Source organism: Rhipicephalus microplus, chromosome 4, assembly GCF_043290135.1.
Source record: "Rhipicephalus microplus isolate Deutch F79 chromosome 4, USDA_Rmic, whole genome shotgun sequence".
Taxonomy (NCBI): Eukaryota; Metazoa; Arthropoda; class Arachnida; order Ixodida; family Ixodidae; genus Rhipicephalus; species Rhipicephalus microplus.
In genome coordinates, this window is record NC_134703.1 from 4,098,079 (window position 1) to 4,115,374 (window position 17,296).

At 43.1% G+C, this 17,296-nt stretch overlaps 1 protein-coding gene across 4 annotated transcripts in view; it reads left to right on the top strand.

The window, feature by feature from the left end:
* Window positions 1–7,398: 7,398 nt before the first annotated feature.
* LOC119172608 (sodium-coupled monocarboxylate transporter 1) overlaps window positions 7,399–17,296 on the top strand; it is a 50,596-nt gene continuing 40,698 nt past the window's right edge. For all 4 annotated transcript variants that reach the window (XM_075892114.1, XM_075892116.1, XM_075892115.1 and 1 more), the window contains exons 1-4: window positions 7,399–7,579; window positions 11,272–11,463; window positions 17,000–17,068; window positions 17,148–17,199. In XM_075892114.1, the coding sequence (XP_075748229.1) occupies window positions 7,433–7,579; window positions 11,272–11,463; window positions 17,000–17,068; window positions 17,148–17,199 (460 nt within the window). In that variant the 5' untranslated portion in view covers window positions 7,399–7,432. The remainder of the gene's footprint in view (window positions 7,580–11,271; window positions 11,464–16,999; window positions 17,069–17,147; window positions 17,200–17,296) is intronic.

Sequence of the window (17,296 nt, forward strand, 5' to 3'; positions counted from 1 at the left end):
GCATGGCTGCGAGCGTGTTATTGCATACGCTAGCCGTCTTTTATCGCCAGCAGAGCGAAATTACTCCATCACAGAACGCGAATGCCTCGCACTCGTCTGGGCAGTGGCTAAATTTCGGCCGTATTTGTATAGACGCCCGTTCACGGTTGTCACTGATCACCACGCCTTATGCTGGTTGTCGTCCATAAAAGATCCTAGTGGACATCTCGGCCGGTGGGCGCTACGGCTACAGGAATATTCCTACACGGTTGCCTACAAATCAGGTCACCACCATGAGGATGCTGATTGCTTGTCGCGTCATCCAGTAGACCCAGCAGACTTTTCTGAGAGCGATGAGCCTACTTGCGTTTTGGCACTTTCCGCGTTTAGCAACATCGAAGATCAGCAACGCCGTGATCCTCACCTCAGGGATATAATCCTTCAGCTTAGTGGTCCGACAACTCCTCCGTCTCTCCGTATGTTCCTGCTCCAAGATGGCGCCATATATCGCTACAGGATGCATCCTGACGGACCTGAGCTGCTGTTGGTCATACCACAACATATGCGTCAGACTGTCCTTGCACAGTTGCATGATATTCCGACAGCTGGTCACCTGGGAGTTTCAAGAACTTACGACCGCATTCGACGTCGCTTCTTTTGGCCCGGTATTTACCGATCCGTCTGCCGTTACGTCGCCTCGTGCAAATCCTGTCAACAACGCAAAAAACCAGCAACCCTTGAAGCGGGACGCCTTCAACCCATTCAGATCCTAACCGAACCATTTTATAGGGTAGGTGTTGACTTACTAGGAAACTTTCCTTTATCGGCCAGCGGAAACAAGTGGATAGCAGTCGCCATGGATTACACAACTCGGTATGCCATCACACGGGCCCTTCCTACCAGTTGTGCGACCGACGTCGCTGACTTTCTTCTAGAAGACGTCATATTACACCACGGCGCTCCTCGGCAACTGCTTACCGATCGGGGTCACAACTTTTTATCACAAGTTATCCAAGACATATTGCACTCTTGCGCTACAAAGCACAAGTTCACAACGGCGTATCATCCTCAAACCAACGGGCTCACGGAGCGGCTAAATAGAACCATCACGGACATGCTCGCCATGTACGTTTCTTCCGACCATCGTGACTGGGACTCCACCCTTCCATTTGTAACATTTGCCTATAATACGTCTTGGCATGACACTGCAGGTTTCTCGCCATTTTTCTTCCTGTACGGACAAAAACCTACGTTGCCTTTCGACACGCTTCTTCCTGCCGTTGGCCACACGTCAAAATATGCCCGCGATGTGATTTATAGAGCTCTAGAGGCACGTGAGATTGCTCGCCGGCGTCTGAGTGATTCACAGGAACGACAATGACAGGTCTACAACGCGTGCCATCGTGATGCCCACTTCAGTCAAGGTGACACAGTCTTTCTCTGGACGCCGTCGCGGCAAGTTGGCCTGTGCGGAAAGCTGACTTCACCGTACTCGGGTCCGTACCGTGTGATGCGCCAAGTCACCGACGTGACATATGAAATTGAACCTCTTAACGCCACCAGTGCGAAATCGTGTTCTGACGTTGTTCACGTCACTCGGCTGAAGCGATAATACTCAGACCAACCAAGCACCGAGACGGTGCCTTCGCCGCCGGGGGTGATGCTACGGGGTACCACAAATGAACATTGTAGAAAAGAGGACGATGTTTAAGGCGAGCTCGTGCAGACCGGGCTCTATATTGTATGCCTGCCTGTTTACCAAAAGTAAAGGCATTTTTTAGACGCCTTCTCCCCGTAACAATATCTATAGTCCCCCTAGACAAAAGAAAACAACGTTCGGCAAGCTCTTTCAAGAGACAGCAAAACTAGCGAAAGGGAAACCATTAATCATAGTTGGGGACCTTAATGCCAGGCATGCAAGCTGGGGATATAAGATGCAAGACACCAAAGGCAAGAATATCACAAGAGAAATGAAGAAACTGGAAATGACGCTGTTAACTGACCCTGCAATACCGACGAGAATAGTCTTCAGCGTATCCATGGACACAAGTCCGGACTTGACGATAGTACGAAACTGCCACAGCGTGGACTGGTACAACACCCTTGAAAACCTGGGCAGTGATCATTACACACTAAGCACCACAATCCGCACCAGCCTAATCCACAAACACATCGGCACAGCTAAAATTACAGACTGGCATGCATATAGAAAATCGCTAAAACCGCATGTGACTACCATAGACGACTTGGATGAGTGGTGCAAAGTAATTCGAAATGAAAAGCAAATGCACACCAAAACCGTCGCCAGAACAGATGACACATGCCCCGCCGCGGTGGTCTAGTGGCTAAGGTACTCGGCTGCTGACCCGCAGGTCGCGGGTTCAAATCCCGGCTGCGGCGGCTGCATTTACGATGGAGGCGGAAATATTGTAGGCCCGTGTGCTCAGATTTGGGTGCACGTTAAAGAACCCCAGGTGGTCGAAATTTCCGGAGCCCTCCACTACGGCGTCTCTCATAATCATATGGTGGTTTTGGGACGTTAAACCCCACATATCGATCGATAGAACAGATGACACCCCTGAAGTAGACGCCCACCTTCTCATCCTGTGAGAAGCAAGAAGAACCCTCACTTAAAGATGGAAAAGGGAAAAGCGAAATAAGAAACTCAAAGCGAAAATTACAGAAATAACGCAGCAAGCCGAACAGTACGCTAATCAACTCGTGACAGCCAACTGGGAACAATTTTGCAATTCACTAAATGGAACCTTAGGAACAGCAAAGACAAGGAATATCCTCAGAGCCATGATTGACCCTCTGAAAACCAAACACGAAGTACAAAAAACATCTCTAGAAAGATTATTGCACACGTATTCAAGCACACGAGATGACCTCCTTCAATACATATATATTAAATGTTTCGGCGCCCGAGCCTTCACAGCCCCTTACCAGGCTGAATACATTGGGCTCCCAAACGCAGAACTGGATGCACCTTTCACGCATGCCGAGGTCAGAGCGGCAATCGTTGGCATGAAACGCAACACAGCGCCTGGGGCGCATCAAATCACCAATGCCATGATTCGCAACATGAATGACGAAGCCACAACAGCGCTTCTAAACTTCATAAATAAGCACTGGGTGAATGGCGCTATAACTCAGCAATGGAAGCATGCTGTAATAAAATATGATACCCAAACCAGGAAATAAATTGGCAATAGAAAACCTCAGGCCAATCTCTCTTGCCTCGTGATTAGGCAAAGTGTTTGAGAGCTTAATAAATACCAGACTTCAACGGCACCTTGAACAAAATAACTTGTTGCCAAACACCATGTTCCAACCATGTTCCGCTCGAACCTTTGACACAGGACATCCTTCTGCTTTTAAAGGAGGAAGTACTAACAAATGTTCCAAAAGCAGGAGAAAACATTGTCATGGCCATCGACATAAAAGGCGCCTTCGACAAATAAGCCATAAGGCCATATTAAATGGGCTAGCAGCGACAAACTGCGGTCAAAGGACGTACAAATATCTACAGAACTTCCTTACTAAAAGAACCGCTGTTATCAGATTAGGAGAAGACGAATCCAATGTCTTTCACCCACCGAGCAAAGGCACACAGCAAGGCGCTGTGATCTCGCCTACGCTTTTCAACATAGCCATGATTGGTCTAGCCAAAAAACTGGAAGATATTCTCGACATCCGACACTCCTTTATGCGGATGACATCACTATATGGACAACCAAGGGTAGCTTGGCAGAAAAAGAAGAGCGGCTTCAACTGGCAGCTAAAACCATCGAAGAGTACACTAAATAAAGGGAAATTCAGTGCTTGGCAGACAAATCGGAACTCATTCGGTTCTCCAAGAGTAAAAAACAAAGGACAGACCCGAGCTTCTGCCTTGAGGTCAAGCTAGATGGCAATATTATTCCAGAGAAAACCAACATTCGAATCTTAGTAATGTGGTTACAGTTCAATCAGCGATGTCTCCACACACTGAATATGCTTAAACGAACAGCTCAACAAATTGTTCGTATGATAGTTCGAATAATGAACAATCGTGCTGAACTGAAAGATCAACATGTACTTCGTTTGGTTAAGAGCTTAGTCATCAGCAGACTAACATACTCGCTACCCTCGACAACATGAATGGAGAGGAGAAAGAAAAAGCGGACAAAATAATAAGGATGGCGTATAAAGCGGCTCTGCGACTACCACAAAGCACTTCAACTGCGAAGCTATTAGCGCTCGTACTTCACAATACATTTGATGAGTTGGCCGAGGCGGAATGAACACCCAGATTAACCGCCTGCTACAGACACACCGGCAAAAAACTTCTTGTGAGGATCGGCTTCGGTGAACAAGTACAGGCACATGGAAGAGCTAAGGAATCGTCGTGCTCAGTCAGAACCTGGTACAAGATATGCCCCCTACCGAAAAACATGGACCCAGTTTTACATGCTGGAAGACGTAAAGAAAGAGCCGCTAACATAGATAAAAATACAAAATATTTGAATACGGCGAGATTTACGGACGCTGCACCATATCAGGCAAATGCGAAGAACATGGTGGCTGTGGTCACAGACCGAAAAAGAAACGTAATAAGTTGTGCCTCCATAGCCCGAGCCACTATCACAGAAGCGGAGGAGATAGCGATCGCGCTGGCAATCAGGGAGGGCAGGGAGCGAAAAGCTCCAATGACAATAATCACAGATTCGAAAGCTGCATGTAGAAGGCTGCATGCAACCTTCTGCATGCAGAAGGCGTAGAAGGCTTCTACACGAAGAAGGCGCCAGGGCACGAGGGCGTCACCGGGAACCAGTTTGCAGATGAGGCGGCTCGAGGCTTCACAAATCACCGAGCTTCCTTGCACACTGCAACAGAGGATCCAACGCCCCTAGACCCTACCTAACTTTGGTACAATTCTTCGGTAATACAGGGACAATAGAAAACTCCATCCAGTTTTCTATTGTCACAGAAAACTGTCAGCATCGGAATCGGTGGCATTACGCAGTATCCAAACAAACACATACATGAACTTACACAGCCTGCATGTATTCTACCCCACAGCATACAAAAATATATGTTTGTGGTGTGGGGCCACACCAACTCTGTTTCACATCACGTGGGAGTATACGCATCACAATAAATAACACCACAAGATGAACAACACATTAGAACAATGGGAGGCACTGCTGTACAGCTCGGCCATTGTTGATCAGCGCTGGCTGGTCCAACGGGTAGAGATGATGGCTAGGGCCGGCGGAGCCCTGGAATAGAGGCCCGATCATTCGGAATGCTCCGCGTTATGCGCAAATAAAGTTCTCTCTCTCTCTCACGATAACTGATCATACCGACTTCTCCGAAATAATAAGCCCTGGCCTTGTCGAATGAATGAAGCGATGATGACAGAAAAGCAAGCACCAGAATAATTTGTACACAACCTATTTCTTTCATGTCATCAAAAGTTAATTCTTTTTTACATATTTGACGGGTTCTGGTACTTGCTATAGTTGTCAAGAAATCTTGCATGTTTAACAATTTCAATCTTTCACTGCGCATCAAACGAGGACGAACAAAAAGATGAAACATAGTGCTACGAGTGTCTCCTGTTCTTTTTTTTTCTTTTTGATAAGCTACCCGATTCTTGGTCGATCCCCCAGAGTGAGTGTGAGCCACGAGTTTAGGATCTACATCAACATCCTGTTTTGTTGTCCTTGTTTTATGCGCTATGAACAGTAAAGATAATAATAATTAATAAGCAGATTGCAAGGAGCACAGTCCAAAGCTGCTCAGTACAGCATAACAATTAATATGCCAAAGTTTTGCTTCCCGCAAGGAAAAGACAAAGTGCTTTAGCAAATTTCACAATGCCCATGACGAAGCGACTTCGAGTGAATCGGAATCAAATTTGCTCAGAATGTTTGTCTCACCAAAAAACAACACTTCCGAAGAAGGGTCACATCGCGCATTTATACACTGCGCAATAGTAACCGCAAGGAGTCGCGGTATCTTGCGCGTCACGTTGCATCGGCTTGCGGACAGCTCATTTGCATTAAAAAAACAAACAAATGTGAATATTAACGTCCTCAACCAGCGAAGAATCTAGGAATGTTGCAGTATTCCAGAAGGTCGGGAAGCGATACCATGGTGAATGTAGTGGTTTCTGCAACTTAGTCCCATTTGTTCGGTAGTGCACAAAAAGTCGCAAGGGTCTGCAGTGGGAAGAAAAAAATACTACCAGATGCAGGGCAAAAGGTTCTGTTGGAGTCGCTAACCGGATTCCTCTCTCACGTGTTTTTATAGACACATTAGCCAGACTGACTGATGTATCAACACATGCCTCAGAAAGCATCAAAATTTATCAAACGGAGTCATCTCATCGCAACTCGCATTGCCAGTCATGCAAATGCAATTTGATCCTCGAAGTCACTCGCGGGCACATAAAATCACAATTACTGAAAATCAATACCTAGCCGGAGTACGGACACCTGATATTATTGAATGAATGAGATGACAATGACAAAAAAATTAGTTTCCCTCATGTGGGCACCCGAAGCCATTTTCTTTATTCTGTTGTTGAGGCTTTATGGTAACACATCAAGGGCGAGGACACCCAATGCAAATTTTCACAAAGGCTGAAACTTTATTGCGCTGTGTTCGGAAACGTAAGTCATGCAAGGGTGCGCAACCAAGCTCTTGAGGTTGTAGGATGAAGAAAATAAAGTTAGTCATCATTTGTTCCTCAGTGACTCTATGTTATATAGGTTTTGTCTGCTTGTTTTTCATCCTCACCCACGTGAACCCTCCTACTCCACCCCTGAACATTATTGACACGATCCAAACACGCAACCTTCTGATATGGTGACGTGAGAAGCAGTTGCCAATCGACGGACACATTCATCACGAAGTGGTGTTAATCGAGCCGCAGAAGGCGGCTCACGTTGAGGACGCAGACATCGTTTCACTTGTATCCGCATCTCCGGTCCCAACCGCTTATAGGCTGCTTTTGTGCAAACACGCGAAATCAGAAGGAGACGCTGTAGGGGAGTTTTATAATGGTCAGCCGTATCCCACATGGTCGCCATATCCGACAATGTCCTTTCCGCAAAACCATGATATAAAAAAAAAAGTGAAGAATGTTTTTTTAGAAAAAATCTAACTCGGAGTAAGCTACAAAGCACGCTGCTAGAGAAAGCGAGTGCTGTCATTCCCAAAGAGCAGTCGAGCATTCTTCATCAACCTTCGAAATGAGGCCTTCGTCATTGATTATTGGACTGGTTAGCAACCTTGTTGTCACTTGTTTTCGTTCTCGAGCAGAACGCTGTAACTTTGGATCACCGGATGAGAGGACGGAAAGGGAAGAACGACCTGTCAACGGGTTTAGACAACAGCGCTCAGAGAATGCGGTAGTTGCGACCGGCACTCCTTTGCTTAGAGAGCCCGTTCAGTCTGCGTCATGGTTCCCCGGTATTTCCAACCAGCCGACTACTGCGTGCTTGTAGCTGTGCTGGGCCTTTCAACGTTAATAGGTGTGTTCTTTGCTTGGAAGGACCGCCGCAGCACCGACAAAAAGGACTTCTTCGGGGGAAGTAAGCAAATGCAGGTAAGCGAAGCAGAAATAATGTGATGAAGCACACCAGCGCGGATACCGACGAGTATTTATATATACGAAGAAAGACGTACAGTAGACCAACTCAGCGTTGTCTTCTGTGTACTATCGTCTTCTACGGTCTATTGTGTGACGTTCTCGATACTGATCAGTATCTGGGCTGTTCGCTTGACCACGTTGTACCAAAGCGCACAAGTTGAATCTCTGCTCAAGATAATGTGACGGAAATGGGCGGTAAGTGCATTACGGCTGCGAGCTACCGTGGGCATGCCTTCCTTCCAAATAGTTTGCGAAAAAAAAAGAATACCGTTGTTATGCAAACAAGGAAGCTAAACTTGGATGCTTAGAATAATGCTAGAATGTATCAAGAAAATAAAAGTTGATATATGTACATTTCAACAATTTGATGCGTACTTTTTGTCTTCTCTGATGCCAATCACATCTGGTATTGAAAATATATTTTGGCATTTAATAGCATTATTTGTAGTAACGTTCTCGCTTAATAATAATGCTTAAATTATTTTACGTCATCAGCTGGATGGTTCCGCAGTGAGCACCGAAATTTACTTGCGGCTTTACATTTTTTTTTTCGCAGATGACTAGAATAGGTGATTAGTTCTGTACTTGTGCGTTGAAAACCGGGAAGAAATGACAGATCTATCCCAAGGGGAACATTATACAATGATAGAGTTCCCTGTGGCAATGGCTTACTGAACATTTATTAACTCGTCAAAGAGCGCTCTCAGACTAAAGGGTCAATCGGTATGGGCCGCATGATCCATAGACTAGAAAAAAAAACTAGTTTGTTTTCGTCACAAATAGAAAAAAAAAACTGTTCGCGCATAACAGGAGCTATGTATGAAGGGCCAGGAGTGATAAAGCGACACAGGTTTCGTTCTTGTTTCTTCTTTGTTCACACCTGCACTCAACAATCGTTTATGCATTTTCAAACAAGCTCTCAGTGTTTCCAAATCAAGGTTTTAATGCATTTGAAGTCTCGACACTAAAGCTATCGTAACTATATCTGTCTAGTCGTCATTTAGCGCCATACATTTTCTTTTTTTTTTGATGACCGCAGTAGATATCACTTTAAATTCTTAACATATTTAGTGGTCATTTTATATATATATATATGTGACGTATGAAGTGATGGTTGGTAGAAGCAGAGAAGGAAGAAGTCACAGTATGGAATAAACATGGCGTATGAGCCAGGCCACGTCACCCTTTCATCGTAGCGTCACACAAGTCGACAGGATGAAGACCTCGTAACCAGTTCATCACCCGGCCATCATCATCGAAGACCTCAGCGAGACGCAGTAACCGAACGCGGACCACCAAGACCACCAAGCATCATGACAGCAGCATCAGACGACCTTGACATCCCTAAGTACACCGGATCAGCGGACGACGGACCCGTACAGGACTGGTTCAACCTGTTCGAGCTCCACGCCGCCGCTGCATCATGGTCGGAACGGGAGATGATCATAAACTTCACCGACTACATCTCAGGTGAGGCATTCAAGTTTTACCTCACCCACATCTTCGAGAACGATGAGTCTTGGAAAAAGATCAAAGAAGAAATGATCAGCCGTTTCAAGGAATACGATGAAGACCTGTCCATACTCCATCAGCGGAAAGCTTTTCAACTCGCCCATCAGAGTTACGCGAAGTCTTCCCGCAGTAAGCCTATTTCCCAAACGAGGCCTCAGAGAAAATATTCCACCATTGTACCATCGTATGACTCGTCCAAATACACTTCACGCATTACAACACCAACTAGGGACTTGCACGTCGCAGCAGAGAAGGTAATGCCACCGTATGCCGATAGGAATGTAGACCATTTTGCCAAAAGACCGGACTTACGGTTGGATTTTTCACGGGCAAATAAAACGGCATTTCCTATGTACTTACGGCACCATAATACTTCAGGTATTACTGAACAGCCCGAATCACTTGATGCTTCGTGTCGCACACATAGCCCACATGGCTTCGGACGCGTGACGGCATTTACGCACGACGAGTTAGTAAATCCACATGAAACCAAACCAAACAACGAATGTTCACAGAAACATCATTCGTTCAAAGTATTCAGCTCAGCAGTTCTATCTCCTGTCATCAACTTTACTGATAAACCTGATGAAGCACCTCATAAGACCCTCACATTTACGCATGATGAGTTAGTAAATCCGCGCGAAACCAAAGCAGACAACGAATTTTCACAGAAATCTTATTCGGTCAAAGTATTCAGCTCAGCAGCTCAACAAAGACAGAAGCATTCACAATCAGCATCATGTGAAGAAAAGTCTTCTGCAGAAACGACTGGTATTCATCAACCAAAAGATCAAAGCGACATGAATCTAGTATACAACCTCACTGCCAACGATGAAAACAAAAGCCCAGGTGCTACTTCGGATGACACAAGTACTCTTCAGGCAACCACCAACAATGAGCGGTTTATGAATACAGAAGATTCAAGTGCGCAAAACCCCCCATTTCGTCTTGTGCCAAAAACAGCTGCATTGGTTGGCGTCGTAGAAGCCTGCGGAGGAATTGCTAAGAATCCTTGCACACCACGATCAATGTTACACCCCAAGCGAGTCGACGAAACCAAGAAACTACAACGTCAACGTACGCTTCAACATTGTCAACGACGAAAGAAAACTTCATCGAAACCACTCTTAAGGCTCAAAGAACATAGCGAGAAGGCCCATCGTCGTGGATACATTCTCCACCAGAGATCAAAAATGGGCCTTCGATCAAAACATCTGCGACATCGCTATGGAAAATTTTCCAAAAGCCACAAAAGCACCCCTTGTACTCGGCAGTTACACAGGCAGCGCCCAATCAACCTCGATCAACGCGCACGCAAGCTGCCTGCACGGCCTTTGTATCACCCACGACGAGGAATTCGATGCGTACAATATCTGAACTGTCGATTCTGCAAAATGTTTAAGCCTCGTTCGTTCTTCACAAGAATACCAGATGTGGTTACCCCTATCTCCACGTCCAAAGCATTTTTGTGTTATCCAGGACGCAACCACCAGCCTCGCCCACCAGAACTCCTGCGTTAACCGGACTGCTGCACTCTCCCCTGAAGTCTTTGAAAGTTTACGGAACTACCCTGGAGCATAGAACCAATTGTGAATTTCGACGTTTGTGACTTTTTAACATCTCCTTGTTTGCTTTTTCTTGTTCGTTCGTAATCCATGTCTTCTTTCGGGGGGAGTGGGAATCGTGTGACGTATGAAGTGATGGTTGGTAGAAGCAGAGAAGGAAGAAGTCACAGTATGGAATAAACATGGCGTATGAGCCAGGCCACGTCACCCTTTCATCGTAGCGTCATATATATATATATATATATATATATATATATATATATATATATATATATATATATATATATATATATATATATATATATATATATATATATATATATATATATATATATATATATATATATATATATATATATACCTATATATATAAACACCTGCATTCTTCGATTGTATTCACAATATACATTCTCTTGTTATGTTTGTGTGTGTGTGTGAAAAATCATTGTACTGCCCAACTGCTACGCTCTCGAAAGGGAGTAGCAGTATTGTAAATAAATAAATAAAAAAATGAATAATAACTAAATACATAAATAAATAATTAAATAAATAAAACATTTTCTTGCGCAGATGTTTCCAGTAACACTATCCATGACGGCCAGCAGCATGTCAGCGATTGCCATGTTAGGTGTACCTGCGGAGAACTTCCTCCATGGCTCCCAGCATATGGTCGCCGTCGTTGGTGTCGTCATAGCTAGCCTTGTGGCTGCCCACGTGTCGCTGCCCGTTTTCTATAACATGGACATGATTAGTGTGCACCAGGTGGGACGCTTTCTCGAAGGCTCTACAGATAAGCTGATCAAACATATTTCGTGCTTTTTTTAATTGACGTCCCCATGATATGGTTGTATATTGTAAATTGATTTTGTTTAAGTAAACGAAATTGCACCTCGGAAATAGAGTACTAAAGGCCGGACGCCTGGTGAGGTCCTCTCACCTGAAGCGACAGTTTGCACACAAGCACTGATAACAAAAGCAGAAGCGCTTGAAAAGCTTTCGTAAAAGAAGTAGCAGATCACGTATAACTTTCAATACATATGAGAAGTTAAAATAACATATTTAGCGATTCTAGAGCTGCCATTCGTGCCTTCAGTGTTGGAGCTGTGTGCAAAGAGGCCAAAAATATACTCGGTGATAAGTTGCTTACAACCCATACCATTACATGGTTCCCAGCTCATATGGGAAACATGGACGGAGGGATCATAAATCTCAATGAGTTGGCCCACTCCAGGGCGCGAGGGTTAGCTGTCCGCGGCCATGGAGGACCTTTGGGTCGAACTGGAGATTTCGTAAACAGGGATCCGCCAACTACATATAATGAAATAACCCAACATTTCGCTATGGATAGGAGAATCTTTCCACCTCCACATGCGAAGCTAAATAGAGCGCAGGCGCTTACATTGCGATTACTTCAAACAGAAACGTACCCTAACCCTGCCTTTCTTCACAAGCTTTATCCTGATGTTTATTTAACCAACTCGTGTACAAAATGTGGCGGTTTAGCCACCTTACACCACATGCTCTGGGAGTGCCCTTCGGTACGTGGCACCGATACAGCATCGTCCAGAAAGTGGGACTCCGCTCTCCGGAGTCCAGACATAACATCGCAACTTTGGGCTGTCCAGAGGGCCCACGATGCGGCGCTAGGGCTCGGCCTTACTGTCCCATCGTGGGAGCGGCCCGCCGTGTGCTAGGGCGCACGCCTTCGGACTTGTCAATAAAGTTTTTCCAAACCAAACCAAACCAAACTGGAAAATATAAAATTAAACATATCATAGTTAAGCAGAAATCATTGAAGACAAATAGCAGGCAGTATGCGCTGAATGAAACACAATAAAATACTATAAAAGAAGCTATTCACTTATTTGGAGCTTTATTATTTTTTTCTGATTTTAGATTTCTTAATATTTCATCTATACCTTTGCTCCTTTTCAAGAATGTCGTAACCTGGTAATGTGCAGCGATGCTGGTAATACCGTTTGCACGTATTACCAGCAAAGTGAAACTGCGTGTAATGTAAATACATGTGTGATCTGGCCCCTCCTGCGGTAATTATTTTTTGTGAAGCGCATACTCATGAAAATGACATTCATAGGTGCCACGATAGTGGTAATATTATATATTTTTATTTATTTATTTATTTATTTATTTATTTGCTTATGTATTTATATACAGTCGTCTACTAAGATCCTATTCGCACTCTGTACATTTTGTTCTGGCACTCTTTGGCTATCATTGGCCCTTGTGCTACGAATCACCATTCACCGTCTTCATCACCTGTCCACATACTATAAATGCTTATATTGTCAGCCATCAAGCGGCCCAGTAAAAATTAAAAAGTTACATCGACTTTTCACATTACATATAGGCAATGTACGCTAGATGAAAATCTCAAGGTAGTGCAGAGCTGGCCAGCTTTGATGATGATGGTCATGCTAATAATGATGATGATGATGATGATGATGATGAATAAACAAACATGGCTCATACTCAGTCAGGTGTATTGGCCAAAATACTTATCTAATTTAATTAAACTTTTTCAGTATTCAGTATCTCTAACAAAAAGAAAAACAACGTACGTAAAACGGACTCTTTTCATTTTTCTCATTCTCCCCTTTTCTATTTTTTTCCGTCAACTTCTTTCAGTCTATCGGCGTTTATTTCTTTATTTTTATTCAAATCTATGTTTCTTTTCTTTTTTTTCGCACTATCTCTTTCTCGCTTGCGTCATTTCTCAATTTTCGTACGTGATTTGTCTTATCGTGCTTCTCTATCTAGAGTAAGAATCTCCGCATTTAACAATATCATCAAGGCACTTGAACAACAAGAATGCTTCTCTTTGGCGAGAGCGCGCTCTGAATACACTACAGTCAGCGACGCTACTTAAGGTTTTGCCTGCGTTAATGTTATGTAGATGTAGATCCTAAACTTGTGGCTCACACCCACCCTAGGGGATTGGTCAAGAATTGGGTAGCTTAACCAAAAAAAGGAATGTATATATTGAAATACTGACAAAAAGAAATAAACAGAAATATAATTATTTGTAATTTATTTATGAGAAAAAAAATTTGATGAATTAGTTCCTACTAAATGAGCTATAAAAGATTGACATCAAAGAATTTTTTTTGTATAGCCAACATGGATTAACTGAGAACATTATGGCATTGAGGTTATAAAGTAAATCTCTTAGAACGTAAAATGAAATCTGGCACGGGTGCGCACACTTTCCCGTTGCTGTGCCCTAGAGTATGAGCACCTAGGGATAGTCAATTTCACGTTGTCAAAACTAAGCCATGGATTCGTAACAGTATTTCTAATGATACATTTTTTAATGTTGAAAACTTTCTACAAGTCATCAAGAAGGGCTCCACAGTTTCCTTTTCTTCACAAAAAACAAAACAAAAACAAAATGGCGAGGGAGTCAAGCTTGTTCTAAACAAATAAAAATTTATTGGAGGAATACGACAGCGTACGAGTGATTAACACTTCCAGGCATCAGTTATGACATGAGGAAGTTTTCTAGGGTGGTATTAGATGGTTGAAATTCAGAGAATGTTTGAAATATGGTGTAGAGAATTCTCGCATCATCATTTGCCTCTGAAATCTAGAAGCTACTATAAAGGCTGTTGTAGGGGTAATATTGATAGCTGGTCCGTCTAACACCGCTTTCGCAAGAGCATCAACTGTTTCATTTAGAGTTATGCCTCTATGCCCCGGCACCCATACTAATCGGTACTAGAGAGTTGAATTTGCTCAATGCTTTCGAATCACCGGTTGCCGTAAACGCACTGCAGACCGACAAGGAGTCTGTTATTATTACGACGGAATTTATTGATGTTGGCAGTTTTGGAAGGGCATATACTACGGCTAAACATTCTGCAATAAAAATAGGTGAGAAATTTGGAATTTGGAGGGAAAAGGACCAGTCTAGTACAGGACAGAATATAGCGATGCCACTCTTTTCATCTCGCTGTGAAGCGTCCATCGCAATTATGGCATGTGCTTGCATTCCTAGAAAGTATGTGGTCTTGTAAAGTAGCTCTTAATTAACAAATTACTCGGCAGGTGTTCAATGCTATTAGAGAAAATGTCATCAAAGTATAGTTGGAGAGAACTTGTCGAGCTAAAAATTGGCAGCACCTCTCTAATTTGTACGGACAGTGGGTTGAGAAGAGACTGTACAAACTTTACTTGAGTTGTGTGAAATCTAGGCCTATGAGAATAAAAAAGATAAACCAGGTTTCACAATGAAAGCTGTTTCTTCACTTCTCAAAAAGGATTCAGATGCCCTTAAGTACGTTTGTACAGTCAATATTTTGAATGTGGTGAGGAGTGTGGGACCTATAGCTTCTATATATAAAACGTTATTCTCTATAAATTTAGGTAGCCCTAAGCACATGCGCAGTGCCTGTTTCTCAAGAACAAAGGGACGTACCTTACAAGCAGGTGCCCTGGAGTATAAGACACATCGAAATTCTAAAATCGACCTCACATGCATGCGGTATATTGATATTAATGTGGCTCTGCGCATTCCTGATCGCCTGTGGCTTGTCCTCCATAATAAGCCGATTGCCCAAACACTCTTTGCAGCAATATATTCGATGTGGTTTCGCCATACTAGAGAGCTGTAGTATATCACTCCTAGATGTTTGATGATTCGCACTAGTGAAGTGGTATCAGTTTTGTATGAGAGAGATATGTGTACTTGGTCTTTTATTGTAAATACTAATAATGCAGAGTTGTTTACGTCTAGAGATAGATGAATAACGTCGAACCAGTGCTCTATTTCAGATACGTACATTTGGAGGTTTTGATAGAGAGCGTGAATGTCATGAGCTGATGAAAAGAACAAGATATTATCAGCACATACATACGTCTGAACATTCTCATTCCATGGGATCAAGCTTATTAGAATATTTAATTATCGAGGCACTCGAAGATCAGGAAGAAGAAGAAGACTTCTTATTCGCGTGAGCGGGCACTACATAGGTGGCAGCTGGCTTCGCTATATGTGGTTGATGCCAGCGTTGCGCCAAGCGCCGACGACAGCTTACGACAGCCCGATCACCTATTGTTCTTGTCACTTATTATATACACACCAAGTACGCATGCAGATAAAATTACAAATTGAGTAATATACGCTGTACACGCGACTACATATACAAGGTACTTCCAGAACATGCCGGTTTGCGTCATTGATGTCTGTGGCAATTTTAACATGCTAGGTTGTTTCATTTTTTTTTCCTTTTTGCCTAAATCTTGAACAGTTACTCAGCGCTAGTGGTGAGAAGCACTAACGTATTTAATTCACGAACGGCACCTGAAAAGGACGTTTTCAGTACATAATTGTAACATTTTACATTACTAAAGCGTTAGTAAGCTGGACAATGGTAGCCCAAGTTTGGGAATTGAAAATGTAATTTGAAATGTTAATTTGAAAAGAACTATACAAGGGAGAATAAAAAAAACGTTCATACGTGTATATATGAATCCTGCATCTAGCGTGAATAGCCGAGAAACAGCCAGAAGGTTAGTGGGACAGTCTTCCTTTTTGAATTTGTTACAAAAATATTATAACCTTTTTTATACCGTTTTTATTTTTATGTTAGTTTCACTATGGGGAAACCATGCGGTATTTACGTCACGAAGAATCGGTGCAATGAATCTGTTGTACGCTAGAAAGTTTTGTGGACGCAGTGCCAAATGAATCGATTTGCGAAAAAAAACCTTTCTCAAGTAAATAAAATAATTTAATCAATATGCCCCCAAATAGGTGGGACGTTGTTGTTTACCCTAAATATTTCTGCTTACTACTTTGGTGAAAGCTGGGCTATTTGTAGTACACCAAAAGGACGAGACATACACAAAACAGAACGCTGCCTTTCATGTGCTCTTCTTCTTGTTTTCTGCACTGGTCTGTGTTCATGAACCAACTAGCGCACCTGGGATCTCTTGCAAATTCGTTGATTGTGTTAATATTGTCTGTGTTACTTTTCTGTATCAACTCTTGCAATATAGATGATTCCAGAATGCGTATATAATATATGACAATATTGAGTGTAAGTGTGGGAGCATTGTAATGTGTCTTTTTAAACATTTATTTAAAATAATAATGATCTCAAATAACAAAGCGGACACTTTCAACTGTGGTTGAACATAACCCATTTTCACCTACTAAATTTCAGTTTCTATTGGAATCACAACGCAGCTTATTCGCTTTTAGCTGATTTGCCCAATTGTCGCGTTGTTATGGCGAACACGTGTGATATTTATGAGTGCTTGCCTTGTGCCCTTGCAGTATCTGGAGAACCGGTTCAATTCTGTGCTGATCAGGAAAATTATCTCCGCTTTGACCGTTATAGAAGTGGTAAGGAATAGTGAAACATTGAATGGGATTTAATAAAATCCACAAATTTGCTAACGTAAGTGACCTATCTACATCGCAGTGTTTCTTAATGGGAGTTGTGCTTTATGGCCCATCACTTGCACTCGGTTCTGGTGAGTACTTTTCTTTTCGATAAACCATTCGTTCTGCATGCCTGTCTATAGCTTAAGGGTAATGAGCATAACACCTTCGTGGTTTGGTGGTCTCAAA